The 15,994-nt window shown below is 35.9% G+C and overlaps 1 protein-coding gene across 3 annotated transcripts in view; it reads left to right on the top strand.

Annotated features, from left to right (window-relative positions):
• PDCL2 (phosducin like 2) overlaps window positions 1–15,994 on the top strand; it is a 35,851-nt gene that overhangs the window by 13,120 nt on the left and 6,737 nt on the right. For 2 of the 3 annotated variants that reach the window (XM_029931888.1, XM_029931884.1), the window contains 3 exons: window positions 1,361–1,481; window positions 2,222–2,312; window positions 15,569–15,712. In XM_029931888.1, coding sequence (XP_029787748.1) covers window positions 1,361–1,481; window positions 2,222–2,312; window positions 15,569–15,712 — 356 coding nt within the window. The remainder of the gene's footprint in view (window positions 1–1,360; window positions 1,482–2,221; window positions 2,313–15,568; window positions 15,713–15,994) is intronic. The other variant, XM_029931896.1, reaches the window with a different exon arrangement.

Below are 15,994 nucleotides of genomic sequence, written 5' to 3' on the forward strand. Positions count from 1 at the left end.
ACTCTTCTCCAGAGTCTTCCACAAGGTTGCAATAAGAGTGTCAGCCAAAGCTGGGGTCTTATTTATTTATTTATTTATGTTTGTTAACTTTTCAGAGAGAGACAGAATGTGAGTGGGGTAGGGGCAAAGAGAGAGGGAGACACAGATTCTGAAGCAGGCTCCAGGCTCTGAGCTGTCAGCACAGGTGCCCCACTGGGGTCTCACTTAAAGGTACAACAAAAGAAGGATCTATTTATAAATTCACTTGCATGGTATTTGGCAGAATTCAGTTCTCTGGGGGCTATTTGACTAAGGACTTCAATTTCTAGCTGATTGGTGGTTACATTTTCCTTGTCACATAGTTCTGTCCATAAGGCACCTCCCAATATAGCAGCTTGCTTTATCATAACTAACCAGTGTGAAGTGTGCTGACCAGATGGAAGTCATAATATTATGGAGAATAATCATAGAAATTACATTCCTTCATCTTTGCTATTTTCTATTGGTTAGAAGCATGTTACAGTTCCCACCCACAGTCAAGGAGAGGAAGTTGTGCAGAGATGTGAATACCAGAATGTGGAGATCATTCAAGGTCATCAAATCCTTTGTCACAGTGTTTTCTCATATATTTAATTAAATTCTCCCTTCCTCTGGAAATATTAGGGAAAATGGACAGCAAACTATAATGGAAAGAGTTAGTATATTACAACTTTTGGAAAATAAGCAAATAAAATATCAAAGCCTAAGTAACAAGGAAAACAAGGTTAACTTTCATAGAAAGAAACTATTTTTTTAAATTTATTTTTGAGAGAAACAGAGCATGAGTGGGAGAGGGACAGAGAGAGAGGAAGACACAGAATCTAAAGCAGGCTCTAGGCTCTGAGCCTTGACAGAAATTAAACTATGGAAAAATTCCTAGCCTCTTCTAACATTTGACCTGGAAGTAAGAGTCCCTTGAAGCTATTTGGCTGAAAAGAGAAGCATGTTCACCTGGAGGTATTAAATGCCTATGTAGAAAAACGAAACAGTAGTTTTGCATGATGTTAATTGGTTTTGGCTATGATAGTCATCAGAGAATCTTCCATGGTTTATGAGTATACTTCATTAATATTTGATATATGTGTTCCAAATTGATTTTTTTATTAAACAAATCAGGGTAACTTCTAGGGTAGAGGATATATCTTATTTATCAAAGCACATAGTACCACTAGTGCAGGGAAGGGAGGGAAAAGTAGGCCACTTTGTTCTATACTTTGAAACTAATTATCCAGTTATCTGTAGAATTCATGAGCAATTGCATAGTTGAAAATGTTATATATCAATTTTACATATACATATTAAAATGCACAACTATGTTAATAGAGTTTCTTTTTTTTTATAGGATCCAAATGAAGATACAGAATGGAATGAAATTTTAAGAGATTTTGGCATTCTTCCTCCAAAAGAAGAGCCAAAAGATGAAATTGAAGAAATGGTTTTACGTTTACAGGAAGAAGCAATGGGTATGGTTGTGCATTTAGTGGGCTAGATGAGGAGGTCATGACAGTGAAAGTGTGTTTCATAAACTAAGAGGGAGAGAGGATATTAGAAATCCCACCTATACTTTTAAAATTAGGGTGCTGACACTGGGAATTTTAAAACTTTTTTCAATGTTTGTTTATTTTTTGAGAAACAGAGAGTGAGCAAGGGGAGGGACAGAGAGAGAGAGAGTCACAGAATCCAAAGCAGACTCCAAGCTCTGAGCTGTCAGAATGTGACCTGAGCTGAAGTCAGATGCTTAACCAACTGAGCCACCCAGGTGCCCCTAAAATTTTTAATTCATGCATTGAAAGTCACAAGCTAGTTAGTAACAGAGCTAAAATGTTCCGGTATCTAACCTAGTGAGCTTTTTTCTCTGCCATATTCCTCTACCTTGTGATTACCTTCTATTTTGAGCACATATATAGTATGTATTATTTGTCAAGACTTTCATGTACTTGGGAAATCTAAATTTATGGGACCTAACTGATGTTCACATCTACTTTAAATGTAGCTTGGTAGTTCTGTGAATTCATAGCGGGAATCACACTAAACAAAACCTACGCAGTCAGCTACAAAATAGCTTTATATATTGGAGAACCTGCAATGTTAAAGCTATTCTTTATTTCTTTTTATTTCTATATTGTTGTTTCTAACCATATGACTATAAAGTTAAAAAATGAGTTTTAAATAATTTAATTATCTAAAATTTATTTTGTTTTAGTTAAACCATATGAAAAGATGACTCTTGCACAGTTGAAGGAAGCTGAAGATGAATTTGATGAAGAAGATATGAGAGCTATTGAAGTGTATAGGTACAGTGATTTATTTGGGCAACTTATGAGTTTTTTAACATTTATTTTTTGAGAGGGAGAGAGAGCGCGCGCATGAGCAGGGGAGATACAGAGAGAGAGGCAGACACAGAATCTGAAGCTGGCTCTAGGCTCTTTGTTAGCACAAAGCCTGATGTGGGGTTCAAACTCATGGACTCATGATCTGAGCTGAAGTTGGATGCTTAATGGATTGAGCCATCCAGGTGCCTCAACTTATGAGTTTTTGAATGGAGAAGTATTGTAAGAATGGAATTTTAAAAGCCCAATAGACTTTAAAAAGAACAAAAGTAATTTTTTTTAATGCTTATTTATTTTGAGAGAGAGAGAGAGAGCAAGTGAGCAGAGGAGAAGCAGAGAGAGAGAAGTCAATCCCAGGTAGGATCCACTGTCAGTGCAGAGCCTAATGCCGGGCTCCGTTTCACAAACTGTGAGATCATGCCCTGAGCCGAAATCAAGAGTTGGACACTTAACTGAGACTCCCAGGTTCCCCAAGAACAAAACTAAGTTTTAAGTACATTTTAATTTTTTAAATGTAACCTCTGTGCCCAACATGGACCTTGAACTCAGAACCCTGAGATCAAGAGTCACATTCTCTACCAACTGAGCCAACCTGTACCCTTTAAGAACATTTTAAAACCACCTTACTTCATATAAGTACAATAGTTTTTTTCCTGAATGTTTTTGCCTTTGCTTAAGTAAAAATTATCCAGTAATACACAGTGGAACTTAATCAAGTTATGTATAAGTAAAGTGGAAATATCAATAAAAGGCCAATAAGAAAAGAGTCACAGTTTTCCTTCTAGGATGATGTATATCATTTAGCAAATAATTACTAGTCATAGATGAATTCTTTCAGAAATTAGAACAGGTGTATATATTTCCCAACTTATCTTTAAACTCAAGCCAGATAAAGAAATTTCAAAAACAGAATGCCACAGAAAAAGTATTTCTATGAATACAGGCACAACATTTTTAAACAAAGTATTAGCAAATTAGGTCCACCAATTTAAAAAAAAGAATAACACATCCTGATCAAGTGGAGTTGGTCCCATGAAGGGTGTTTTAATATGAAAAAAAGCCCCAACAAGAGTGAATTGGATTAGAAGTAACAATAGTATGATAGCAATGAGTATTCCTAGCTCTTAGCTCTTGTTTTATAAATGCTATTCTCTAATAATAGGAACCACAGTGTGAGTTGAGAAAATATGAGTCTGGAGCATCATGTGGTGCCAGAAAGTAAAGAAGAAATGCTATAGAAAAAAATTTTTTTAAGGTATAGGTGTAAAAAAATTTTTTTAATGGCCAGAGTTGGAACAACTTGAGCAACAATATAAATAATCATAATACTGGATTATAAAATAAATATCCTAATGTCCCTAGTGATATAAATAACTGAATACATGAACAAATTCAGAGACAGTAACACCCATTCCTCCCTTCAAATTCCAATATGCAAGTGTTAGATGAAATGAGGAAAATAGAAAAATCACCACCAGAATACCACAATAATAATCTCCCCCTGGGCAAGATCTGCTGATAGATGCTGAAATGAGTGGGAAGTTTAAATAGAAACAGGATATTTTCATAATCTCAAAGTATCTCTCCCCAAAATATTTAATAATTATAAAAGAGGAAATAGTAAGCTTATAGTATAGAGTTTTGGCAGACTCCATCTTAGGGAAATGACCAAGGTTAACATTACCCATAATATATATTAGCATCAAGTAACTCCTGATATAATGCACTGAGGAGGACACATTACCTATGTAGTATCCTTGTCAATATTTTCATATCCTCAGTCTAATTATAAAAATACATGAGAGAAATCCAAATTTGAGAGACTTTCAAAAAACAACTGACTAGGTTCATATCAGGAAAGATAGCAGTGTAGAAAGCTCTTGTGGTCCATATGTCCACTTAGATAATTATTGTACTGGAAGAAACTGTCTCAAGTGACAGCTTTGAAACTCTGGAGTCTATTTGAATACTTGTAGCTTCCAAGATAAAGTTTGGCTGGTAAGTTGTAGTTAGTAGTGGTTTATTTCAGTCCTCAGTGTGGTAACCAAGTCCCATGGTAGGCAACTGTTTGGACAGCAGCCTGTGTTTCTAGGACAGCTTGCTAAAGGCAGAGTGGACAGTAAAGACTGTCCTCAATATCAAAGATCTGTGTTCTGATTATGAATTACTGCTTCTGAATGTGGAGGTACAGGCCCAAAGAGTGGTTGCCATGGTGTCATTTTTCACTGGCTCAGGTGGATTTAAAGTGGATTAAATCCTCACTGGCTTCCAGAGGATTTAAAGTAGCCACATCTGTCTGTTTGGTTGGTATTTGCACATTCAAAAACATATAAATGAGGGAATTTAGAAAGCCTTGGGAAAGATGAAAGCTTGGAAAAGACCTCAGATGACCTTAATGCTTTTACTGCAGGCTGATCTCTGGCACAGAGATACATAAAGTAATAAAAAATGAAATCATGGAAGGGGGGGATCTGATTTCTAGAGTTACCACATTTTAAGAATCCAGTGTTGTTTTCAACACAAAATTACAAGGCATAACTATGGTCAGTTCAAAGGAGCAAAAGAAATTGATACAAAGACAGGAAAGCATTATATGAACAAAGTGAGAATAGCAATGAAGAGATAGAAATTGTAAAAAGGAACTATAAAGATATTCTTAAACTAAAAAGTACAATAGAAGTTGAAGTGAAATATATTCTAGAGGACTTCAAAAGCAGATTTGAGCAAGATGAACAAAGAACATATTTGAAGAGAAGACAACTGAAATTATGGAGTCTGAGGAATAGAAGGAAAAAGGAATGAAGTGAACAGAGACTAATTGGCCTTGTGATACACTCATTGAGCCAACTTATGTGATGTAAGAATCCCAGCAGGAGAAAAGAGAAGGGACAGAAAGAACATTTGAAAAAATAAAGTGTGAAAACTTCCCAAATTTAAGACAAGATATAAATCTACAAATCCATGATGCTCAATGAGTTCCAAATAGTATAAACTCAAAGAGTTGCACACAAAGACACATCATAGTTAACTATCAAAAGATTAAAAACAAAAAAACGAAATCAGTGAAAAAGAAGTAAATTGTCACATACAAGGGACCCTTAATAAAACTCAGTCAGTTTCTCAGATTTAAATTGCTGCAAAACAACAACAACAACAACAACACCCAAAACTGCCAACTGAGAATTCTTCATTTGGCAAAACTATGTTCCAAATAAAGGATAAATTAAGGCATTCCTAGATAAAAGCTAAGTGAGTTTGTTACTACTAGAATTGCCCTAAATGATTAGCTAAAGGGGTCCTTCTTGCTGAAATTAAAGGGCACTAGACAGTAACTCAAAGCTTTATGAAGAAGTAAGTAACATATTTATGTAGGTAAATCTAAAAGCCAGAATCACTCAACTTTTGGTTCTTAACTCTGTTTTTTCCTGTATGATTTAAAAGGCAAAGAGGGAGGTAGGGGGTGATGGTCATGGTGGGGGGCACTTGTGGGAAGAAGCACTGGGTGTTATATGGAAACCAATTTGAAAATAAACTATTAAGAAAAGAAAAATCAAGGACTCGCCTTAAAAAAATTAAAAAATAAAAGGCAAAGACAAAGAACAACAATTTTTTTCATAAAACAACAATGTTAATGGACAGTGTATGTCACAATGTAGTTTGTAACAATGACAGCATAAAAGAGGGATGGATGTGTACACAAGCAGAGCATTTGTATAGTATTGAAACTAAGTTGGTATTATTCACAGTAGGTCATCATAAGACATTAATTTTAATCCTTAAGGTAAACACTAAGAAAAAACCAATAGAATACAGAAAGGAAAAGAAGAAGCAAATTAAAATGGCCCATTACAAAAATCAACTAAATTCAAAAACAGTGATGGAAGAATTGAGGGACAAAAAGCAAATAAGAAACACAGAAAAGAGCTAAATGGCAGAAGTAAGTCGTTCCTTATCAATAATTGCTTTGTTGTGTTGGTCTCAGCCTATTGAAAATGATATTGTTGGTGAGGAATGCCTGAGGCATTCATCTAGGACTGTATTACTCACATTTTGTGGCTGGACTAGCCCTGTGGTTCTTCTTATGATTGTAGGATACACTTCAGCAAAACTAACAAACAAACAAAAAGCCCAGCAACCATGGAGGAAAAAGATCTATTACTCCTAGGTCCTAGAAGCTACAGGCTATACCTAAGGGCCACATAGCTAGATCATAGGGAGAGAGAGTGCAGAGCTGGGACTCTGCCTTTAATAGGGCCCAATGGTGGGATGTCTAGGTTTCATAGGTTTACTCCTTATTGGCTTATTTAGTACATAAGAGCTGGAATTAGGACATGGGAAAGGAGAAGCTGGTCCTTCAAGCAGTCTAGGTTACCCAGGGGTTTCTGAAAGAGGGATCTTCATAGGTGGGGGCAGCCTAATCCCTTATCTGGTTGTTTTGCCAGTAGCTGTGTCATACAGCTGGCAATATGTTTTTCAAGATGGATGTCTTTTTGAAATGAATGCCTCAGCAACCAAAAGCTCAATGCCAGGTACTTACACTACAATAAAAAAAACTTCACGTCAGGCACTTACATTACATAGTTTAAATGTAAATGGTTTTAAATTAATCTAGTTAATCTCTTATTAAAGGCAGAAATTGGCAAAATGAACACAAAGAAACACAATCCATGTCCTGAAAACCCAAGCCATATTGAGAAGGAACAAAATTGGAAGACTCATACTTCTGATTTTGAAACTTACTACAAAGTGACAGTAATCAAAACAATGTGGTAGTGACCTAAGGATAGACATACAGACCACTGGAATAGGATAGAAAGCCCAGAAAGAAACCTTCACTTATATAGTCAAATGATTTTCAATGAGGTGCCAAGACCAATCTTTTCAAAAAATGGCACTGGGAAAACTAGATTTCTACATGTAGAGGAATAAAGTTGAACTCCTACCTCATATCATAAACAAAAAACTGAAAATGGATCAAAGATCTAAATATAAGAACTAAAACTATAAAACTCTTTGGAAAAAAGCATGGAGGGAAGCATCCATGACATTGGATTTGGCAATGATTTCTTGGATACGACATCAAAAGCACAGCAACAAAAGAAAAATAGATAAACTAGACTTAATCAAAATTTTAAACTTTTGTACGAAGGATACTATCAAGAGAATGAAAAAATAACCCATAGATTGGGAGAAAAATATTTGCAAATTGTGTGTGTGTGTGTGTGTGTGTGTGTCTGTGTGTGTAGGATATGCAGTAGGATTGCTAACCAGAATATATAAAGAATTCCTAAAACTCAACAACAAAAGACAAATAATTTAAAAACATGCAAATGACTTAATAGACATTTCTCCAAAGCAGCTATACAAATGGAAAGTAAGTACATGCAGAGATGATCAACTTAATTAGTCATTAAAAAAATGCAAATCAAAACCATGAGATTCCACCTCATTCCCACTAGGGTGGTTATAATAAAGAAGACAGACAATAACAGTTGGTGAGCATGTGGAGAAATTGGAACCCTCATATGTGGCTAGTGGGAATACAAAATGGTGCACTGCTTTGAAAAACAGTCTGGAATTTCCTTAGGTGTTAAATGTAGAATTACCATATGATTCACAATTCCACTTAGATGTATATATATCCAAAAAAACTGAAAACATAAAACATGTACATGAATGTGCATAGCACTATTCATAACAGCCAAAAAGTGCAAATAATGTGAATATCTATCAACTGGGGAGAGGAGAAGCAAATTATAGTATATCCATACAATGGAATACTACCGGCCATTTAAAGAAATGTGGTACTGATATATGATACAATACAATTGAACCTTGAAAATATTATGCTAAGCCAAAGAAGCCAGTTACAGAAGGCCATATTTTATATGATTCCACTTATATGAAATGTCAAGGATAGGAAAATCCATAAAGACAGAAATTAGTAATGACCAGGGCTTGTGAAGGGAATACCTGCAGATGGGGGAACAGGAATAACTTTGCGGAAATAAAAATATCCTCGAATTAAATAACTCCTGATGGATGCGTAACTTTGTGAATATTTTAAAAATCACTGCATTGTACGCTTCAAATAGTTGAATTTTATTTTTCATTTTCTTTTTATTTTTTTGAGAGAGAAAGAGAGTGAGCAGGGGACGGGCAGAGAGAGGGGAAGAGAGGGTCTGAAGCAGGCTCCGTGCCCAGCATGGACCCTGACACAGGACTCAATCTCATGACCATGAGTTCATGGCCTGAACCGAAATCAAGAGTGGGACACTTAACCACCTGAACCACCCAGGCGCCCCATATTTTTTTTTATAGTTGAATTTTCATTGTTCAAGCATGCCTCGCTTTATTGCACTTTGCAAACACTGTGTTTTTATAAATTAGAAGTTTGTGGCAGCCCTGCCTTGAGCAAGTCTATTTGCGCCATTTTTCAAATGCATTTGCTTGCTTCATGACTGTCACAGTTTGGTAATTCTCACAATATTTCAAACTTTTTTATTACTCTTATATTTGTTATGGCAATCTGTCATCAGTGATTCTGACTCTCTGAAAGCTCAGATGATGGTTAGCATTTTTAAGTAATAAGTATTTATTTGCTATTTATTTTGATTTTGTGAAGGTATGTACGTTTTTAGACATAATGGTATTGCACTCTTAATAGACTACAGTATAGTGTAAACATAACTTCTACACACACTGGGAAACCAGAAAATTCACTTGACTCACTTTATTGCGAGCTTCACTTTATTGCAATGGTCTGGAATAGAACTCTCAAAATCTTGAAGGTATGCTTATATATGAATTATATTATAATTGAAATATAAAGCTCATGGAGGAACTGAAATCTCATATGACCACTCTGGAAAACAGTTTGGCAATTTCATACAAAGGTACATATACATTTAACAAATAACCCAGCAATCACAGTTCTGAGGGAATTGAAGATATATGTCAGTACAAAGAATTGTACGTGAATATACACAATAGCGAAAAACAAAACAGCCTAAAAGTCCATGATGAATACATGTGAAGTGAAGTAAATGAATAAACAAATTGTAGTGTATTCATGTAATAGAATACTACTCTGTAGGAATAGAAAGCAAACTGATACATGCAATAACTTTGGTGAAATTCATAAGCATTATACTAAATGAAAGAAGTCAGACCAGGAGAATTTTTGATACATGATCATTTGCATCATTTAAAAATGTGATTTTTTTTGATGAAAATATAAATTTCCAAAGTTGACTCAATAAGAGATGGGGAAGCATAAGTGAGAAGATAGACTGATTCCTAAAATTTGTTCTCTAGCTGATTTTTCTTTACTTTCAAGGCACAGATAATCTCTGTTTTTATAAAGATGGAGAGTTTACTAGCTTGTGGCATAAAACATGGTTATACTAATTGATAATATAACCTGGTTATCACAATCAGATAAGGTTCATACAGAAAGGAAATAAAACTCGTAACTCTTAGGTTGGTTGGTCAAAATAACTGCCCAACATTATTAATAAAAATTTATATTTCTCATGTTACTTGACCTTATGACAATGTAACAGGCAAAATTCAGAATGTGGAAAAACTTGGACAAACAATCCAGTTTCCTTCAGTAAAGAAATTGCTAGGGGAAAAAGAATCTGAGGATTAAATGAGATTTAAGAGAGATAACAACCATTTGTATAAATCTAATTTGGATCCTCATTTGAATAAACTCTTTAAAAAATACAGTACTCAATGACCCTGAACACTTACATGGTTAACATGGTAAAATTTACATATATTTTATGTATTTTAGAATAGGATTATTTGAATAATATCTGACTATATTAAGGAATTATTGTTTTAGGTGTGTTTGTGCCTTGTGAATTAAATTTTTTAAAGTCTCATCTTTTGGAATATGTAACAAAATATTTACAGATGAAATTACATGATATATTTGCTTCAGAATAGCCCTTGAGATGGGAAGTTAACGGGTAGAGATGCAAGAAGATTGGCCATGAATAGAAATAATTGATGGCAGATGCATACATCTGGGGTCTCTCTACCTTTGTCTATGTTGATAGCTGTCCATAATGTAGTTTAAAATGCACACTCCTGAGACCAGCACCAAGAGATCATGTTCAGCAAATTTGGGTTGGGATCTCAGGAATATGTCCATCTTTGGAAGCTGCTGTATCTAAGTGATTCTTGTACAGGATGTCCACATGCCTTAACTTGAAAAACATTGCTTTAGACCAGTCTCACTTTTGCAACATAGATGCAGAAATCTTAAATACAATATTGACAAATAAAGCAGCATATTAAAATAATCATATATAGTGAATAATTGGAGTTTATTCAAAGAATGTAAGGACGATTCAATGATGGCAATCCTAATAATGTAATCATTTATGTCAGCAGAATCTATTGAGATAATTAATGCTTCTATAACATGCAACTACAAAATCTCAGTGGTTTCACATAGGAAAGTTCCTTACTCACAGACGGTGCATGTCCTACAATTCTCCTTAGTGACTCTCCTCTGGGTGACGACTAGGGATTGGGACTGTTTTCATTACAGGCAGCATCCTCTCCCTCCAGGCTCGAGGACTAGGGAGTCAGTGTGAAAGACGGCATGGGACATTACAGGGGTGAGTCACAGAGATGCACATTTCACTTTCACTCTTGATCTATTGGACATAATCCAGTCCCCTGGTCCTAATCTAATTGCAAAGGAAGCTGGCAAATGTCTTCTGTGAGACCTGGAAGAGAAAACTATACCAATGACCATCCAAACCAGTTTCTGCCACAGAGATTAAAGAGAGATACTACATGTGGAAGTTCCTTCACTTGCATATTCCATATCAAAAGTCCAACTCTAATTGCCACCAATTTATGCCACATTATTTTCATATCTCAGTTGTCACTTAGGATGTAAGGAAAAAGGAACTGTAGTCTTTCAAAAGTTGTTATTAACAAGGGAAAATTCTGTAGTTATCCTGATAGTGGTGATTTAAAGCAAATTCCTCATTTAAAGCCAAAACAAAACAACAAAACATTTTAAGATTTTTTTAAAGCAGTTTTATATTCACAGCGAACATGAGTGGAAGGTGTAGAGATTTCCAGTATACCCCCAGCTTCAGCACATGCAGAGTCTCTACCATTATCAACATCTCCCACCATAGTGATAGATTTGTTATAATTGGTGAACCTGCATTGATGCATCAGAATCACCCACAGTCTACAATGTACATACAATACAGTTCATTTTTAGTGTTGTATTTTCTATGATTTTGGACAAATGCATAATGACATGTCCATCATTATGGTATCATACAAATTCACTACCCTAAAAATTCTCTGTAGTCTGCCTGTTCATTACCTCCCCATTGAAAATCTCTGGCAACTGCTGATTCTTATTTATGGTTTCATGTATTCTTGCTTTTCCAGATTGTCATATACTTGGGCTATGCAGTCTTCTCAGACCAGCTTCTTTCGCTTAGTAATATGCATTTAAGGTTCTTCCATGCCTTTTCATGGCTTGATAGCTCATTTCTTTTTAGCACTGAATAATATTAAATTATCTGGATATACCACAGATTATCCATTCACTTATTTAAAGACATCTGGGTTATTTCCAAGTTTTGGCAATGATAAATAATTTTAAAGCTGATATAAGCACCCTTGTGCAGGTAAAAACCTGCATATGTGTAGACATGGTATAGAAATAGTTTTCACTCCTTTGGGTAAATACCAAGGAGCATGATAGCTGGATCGTGTGGTAAGAGTTTGTTTAATTATATAAGAAACCTCCAAACTGTTTTCCAAAAGGTGACCATTTTGTATTCCCACCAGCAATGAATGAGACTTCCTACTGCCCCACATCCTCTCAATCATTTGGTGTCAGTGTTGTAGATTTTGGCCATTTTAATAGATATCTAGTTGTCTCTCTTGCTGTTTCAATTTGCATTTCCATGATCACATAGATGTAGAGTATCTTTTCATATGCTTATTTGTCATCAGTATTTCTTTGGTGAGTTGTCTGTTCAGGTCTTTGGCCCATTTTTGAATCAGGTTGTTTGTTTTCTTATTGTTGAGGTTTTAGGGTTCTTTGTATATTTTAGATAATACTCTTTCATCAGATGTACCTTCTGCAAATATTTTCTTCCAGTCTTTGCAAAGAAGATACTACAAAGCCCTAGCAAATATTTTCTTCCAGTCTTTGCAAAGAAGATACCACAAAGCCCCTAGAGACAACAATTGTTGCCGTGGCTTTCGGATCCCCAGTGTAAGTTGATAGTGGTACAACACAGTTGAAACACTAGTTCCGGATTCCCCAGTTTCCGGATTGCAGCAGGGAAAGCTATTTATTCCTTTGGCAGACCAGTTTTCAGTGTTGTTTTCAGAGTCATTCCTGGTGGCTCAGCCTAGAGTTTTCATCTTTATACTGAGTGGTGTGTAAAATACTTAATCCCTCCAGATTAAGCTTTCTGCTGCTTTCTGTTTTTATAACTAAATCCCAACTGATATAATTGTTAGGTGAAAAATGCATGCCATAGAAAGAAAGGAAGGAAGGAAGGAAGGAAGGAAGGAAAGAAGGAAGGAAGGAAGGAAAAAAAGAAAGGAGAAAGAAAGAAAGAAAGAAAGAGAAAGAAGAAAGAGAGAAAGAAAGAAAAGAAAGAAAGAAAGAAAGAGAAAGAAGAAAGAAAGAGAGAAAGAAGAAAGAAAAATGCAGGCCATTGAACACTATGTCCCTTTCTGATGGCAAAACCAACCCAGAAGTTTGTGACTCTCCCTGCCCACTTCTATTGAATTGCAAAGAAAAATGAGGAGGAGAAGATGCAGGAGTGGAGGAGGAAGAATAGCTGATAGTCACACCATTAAGTAGGGCATGGTGCCATCACTGGAACAAAACTTTTTGAAATTTTTGGCAGATATAAGCCAGTGAGATCAAATTGAGAAAAGTTAATGATAGGAATGCTAAATACTCAATGCAAACAAAATCAGGCTCCCAAAAGATTTTTGGAGTTCTGAATACCTGGACCAGTAGAGGGAGAATTGAACGATTTCTGTTTGAAAGTTATGCGAAGGCCCCAGATTTGGATTCCTATTCTTGGCATTCTCCTCTAGGTTTCGTTTTGCTTGGCTTACTTGTTATGTAAAGTGAGTGGTTTTACCTGATATGGTTCTAATACATGAAATAAGGACAGAGTGTTCTAAAATATACCCAGGATTTAGGTTTGGCCATGCCAACAGAACAGGAGATAATTGCCATGGTGAAGGTAATTTATTACTCAGTCCTCAAGAGTAGTGGGCATGCCCTCCAATGCAGGGCCATACAGGGAAGCATCAGAGTTGGTTAGAGGCAGACGGCATGAGGGGATAGTATGGACACAACTCTTCGTTGTGATTTCCGTGGGAAAGGTAAGCTAAGCAGGATGAGCAGATTTAGGATTGGCTGGTTGAATAATGTTGGCAGGCTCTGGGCTGTAGAGGCTGTCTCTAGTTGTCTGATTTCTGGGCCAGGAATGATGAGGGAACAGGAATAGTGACTCGGGCCAATAAAGGAGGTGGTTGAAGGACCGGGCTATCAATTGGCTAGTTTGCTTTTAAGAAATATGCTCTGTGAGTATTTGCTCTCTTTAGAAATGACCTAGCCCTGGGAGAGGCGGTCTCCCCAGGATCGGCAAGGTCCCAGATGCCAGAGCATCAATACAGGAAATATGACAACAGAGGGCCTGGGGGGCTCAATCAGTAGAGTATGGGACTCTTGATCTTGCGGTCATTCAAGCTCTATGTTGGGCATGGAGATTATTTAAAATAACGTTTTTTAAATAGTATAGAAAATAAGAAAATCTAGTTAATACACAGGGAAAGAAAGGAATATGTACTCCCAGATAAGTTAAGAGGTATGGAATCAGTAACTTTTAAGAAACCTATAGATGTGTTGGAAACCCTGGGTCCAAGCATTTAACAACTAAATCAAAACATGCAAATTTTGAGAGCGTTTTTAAAGTTTCAAGGTCCTCTATAGATGAATAACTAGGTAACAGTTTTTGAATACTCATTGTGTGCTAGGTACCATCCTAAAAAATCTACATACATTGTCTCCTTTAATCCCCAACAACCCCATGTAAGTATTAATATTATTCCCATTTGCAGTTGGAGAACTGAAGCTTAGAATGATTAAATAACTTGCCTGAGTTCATGCTGCTCATAAGTAGGAGCTGGCATTTAAACCCAGTTTAGTCTTAGAGTAATCACTCTTCTCTACCACGTCTCTACCTGCAATAAATTTATAACAAGTAATTACATGTATTTGCAAAAGCTTTGGACTGAAGTTCAGCTTAGCATGATAGTTAAGAGCATGTAAACGGGTATCAATAGTACTAATTTGATAGTTAAATTAATGTAATGCACTTAAAACAGTGCCTGGCAACATAGTAAGCACTCAATAAATGTTAGCTATTATTATGTATATTCTTCCTTAGTAAGTATTTAACCTGTGTATGTATGAAAATTTGTTGGCACAATGTTCTCTATAGCTATGATTAAGACCTAGTCTTAGGGGCACATAGGTGGGACGCTTTGGCTCAGGTCATGATCTCATGGTTCGTGGGTTCGAGCCCCACGTCGGGCTCTGTGCTGACAGCTAGCTCAGAGCCTAGAGCCTGCTTCAGATTCTGTGTCTCCCTCTCTCTCTGACCCTCCCCTGCTCACGCTGTCTCTATCTCTCAAATAAAATAAAATAAAATTAAATTAAAAGACCTAGTCTTAAATAAAAATAAATTTAGAAGTCAATAGCCAAATCCTCTTTGCAATATTCATAACACAAATGCCTATAGAAAAGAGGAAGTGGCATTATAAGAGAATTGATAGTTATTCTGTCATTCTTTAAAATGTTTGAGAGGTGCCTGGGTGGCTCAGTTGGGTGAGCCTCCGACTTCAGCTCAGATCATGATTGCACGGTTTTTGGGTTCAAGCCCTGTGTTGGGCTCTGTGCTGACATCTCGGAGGCTGAAGCCTGCTTCAGATTCTGTGTTCCTCTTTCTCTGCCCCTCCCCCTTGCTTGTGCTCGCTCTCCTTCAAAAACAAATAAACACTAAAAAATTTTTTTAAATAAAGTGTTGGATACATACTAGCCTGACATTCACTGCCCTAAATTGTTTCTGGGTATAGGAATGACCTGAAGACTATAACTAGTTTTCTTATGTAATTTCATTTCATTTTTTTAGAGAAAAGCGGTTACAGGAATGGAAAGCTCTTCAGAAAAAACAAAAATTTGGGGAATTAAGAGAAATTTCTGGAAATCAGTATGTGAATGAAGTCACAAATGCAGAAAAAGATGTGTCGGTTATAATTCATTTATACAGATCATGGTAATGACCATAGCATTTTTATAAAATGTTAATATACTAATGTTTTAAGATATTTGTATCTAGTTTTGAGGTTTTATAAAACATGTAACAAAGACCACTAAAAAAAACTCATAATGTTAAAAAACAAAATTCAAGTAAATTTGAAGATCTAGTTGACTTTATTAAATGATTAATGAATCAGGTAGCATCCTATCTAGAGCAAACAACTAGGGGAGCTCCCAAGAGTTGTACAAAATGGAAGGTTTTTATAGGAAGTAGGGTGGGCAGGAAGTTATCTGTAAA

Source organism: Suricata suricatta, chromosome 1 (assembly GCF_006229205.1).
Source record: "Suricata suricatta isolate VVHF042 chromosome 1, meerkat_22Aug2017_6uvM2_HiC, whole genome shotgun sequence".
Lineage (NCBI taxonomy): Eukaryota > Metazoa > Chordata > Mammalia > Carnivora > Herpestidae > Suricata > Suricata suricatta.